This window comes from Empidonax traillii, unplaced genomic scaffold, assembly GCF_003031625.1.
Source record: "Empidonax traillii isolate 1590-97213 ecotype Southwest subspecies unplaced genomic scaffold, ASM303162v1 scaffold6110:size10789, whole genome shotgun sequence".
In the NCBI taxonomy this organism is placed as follows: domain Eukaryota; kingdom Metazoa; phylum Chordata; class Aves; order Passeriformes; family Tyrannidae; genus Empidonax; species Empidonax traillii.
Window position 1 is genome coordinate 937 of NW_020961303.1, and position 1,294 is coordinate 2,230.

Genomic DNA, 1,294 nt, shown 5'->3' on the forward strand with positions numbered 1-1,294 from the left:
ATGAGGACAGGGAGGAGCTGCTGTCGTTCGAGTTCCAGAAGCTGCGTTATTCCTGCACGGAACATTCCAGAATGTTCCGGAACACACCGCTAACTGATCGTAAATTGCTGTTAATTGCTGATTTCGCGTAAATTGCTGTTAATTGCTGATTTCCTGGCAGGATGAGGACGGGGAGGAGCTGCTGTCGTTGGAGTTCCAGAAGCTGCGTTATTCCTGCACGGAACATTCCGGAACATTCCAGAAAACACCGTTAATTGAGCAATTCCTGCCTGGAGACACCATTAATTGAGTGTAAATTGACACTAATTGCTGATTTCCTCACAGGATGAGGACGGGGAGGAGCTGCTGTCGTTCGAGTTCCAGAAGCTGCGTTAATCCTACGCGGAACATTCCGGAACATTCCGGAAAACACCGTTAATTGAGCAATTCCTGCCTGGAAACACCGTTAATTGATCGTAAATTGCTGTAAATTAATGGTTTTCTTCCAGGATGAGGACGGGGAGGAGCTGCTGTCGTTCGAGTTCCAGAAGCTGCGTTACTCCTACGCGGAACGTTCCGGAACATTCCGGAAATCACCGTTAACTGATCGTAAATTGCTGTTAATTGCTGATTTCGCATAAATTGCTGTTAATTGCTGATTTCCTGGCAGGATGAGGACGGGGAGGAGCTGCTGTCGTTCGAGTTCCAGAAGCTGCGTTACTCCTACGCGGAACGTTCCGGAACGTTCCGGAACACACCGTTAACTGATCGTAAATTGCTGTTAATTGCTGATTTTGCGTAAATTGCTGTAAATTAATGGTTTTCCTCCAGGATGAGGACGGGGAGGAGCTGCTGTCGTTCGAGTTCCAGAAGCTGCGCTACTCCTACGCGGAACGTTCCGGAGGCGAGCGGCGCTTCGTGCCGGTGGCGTTCCCGGTGGAGCGGCCCCTGCGGCACTTCCAGAACTGGCGGGGGTATCAGGAGGAGCGCGAGGTGCGAGCCGTCCGCAGGAAATACGGGGACAACAGGTGAGATCTGAAACCACCCACACCCCCACATCCCCCCCCAGGAAATCAAAAACAGGGAGCAGAGGGGAGGTTTAGGTCTGGAGTTGGAATTTTAGTTCTGGTTTTAATCTTGGAGTTTAATCTTGGAGTTCAGGTTTAATCTTGGAGTTTAATCTTGGAGTTTAATCTTGGAGTTCAGGTTTAATCTTGGAGTTTAATCTTGGAGTTCAGGTTTAATCTTGGAGTTTAATCTTGGAGTTTAATCTTGGAGTTCAGGTTTAATCTTGGAGTTTAATCTTGGAGTTTAA

At 48.5% G+C, this 1,294-nt stretch overlaps 1 protein-coding gene across 1 annotated transcript in view; it reads left to right on the top strand.

The window, feature by feature from the left end:
- The first annotated feature begins 473 nt into the window (after positions 1-473).
- The window catches only part of LOC114073344 (manganese-transporting ATPase 13A1-like), an 8,756-nt gene continuing 7,935 nt past the window's right edge, over positions 474-1,294 (top strand). The window contains exons 1-2 of the mRNA XM_027911116.1: positions 474-614; positions 811-1,007. Coding sequence (XP_027766917.1) covers positions 474-614; positions 811-1,007 — 338 coding nt within the window. The remainder of the gene's footprint in view (positions 615-810; positions 1,008-1,294) is intronic.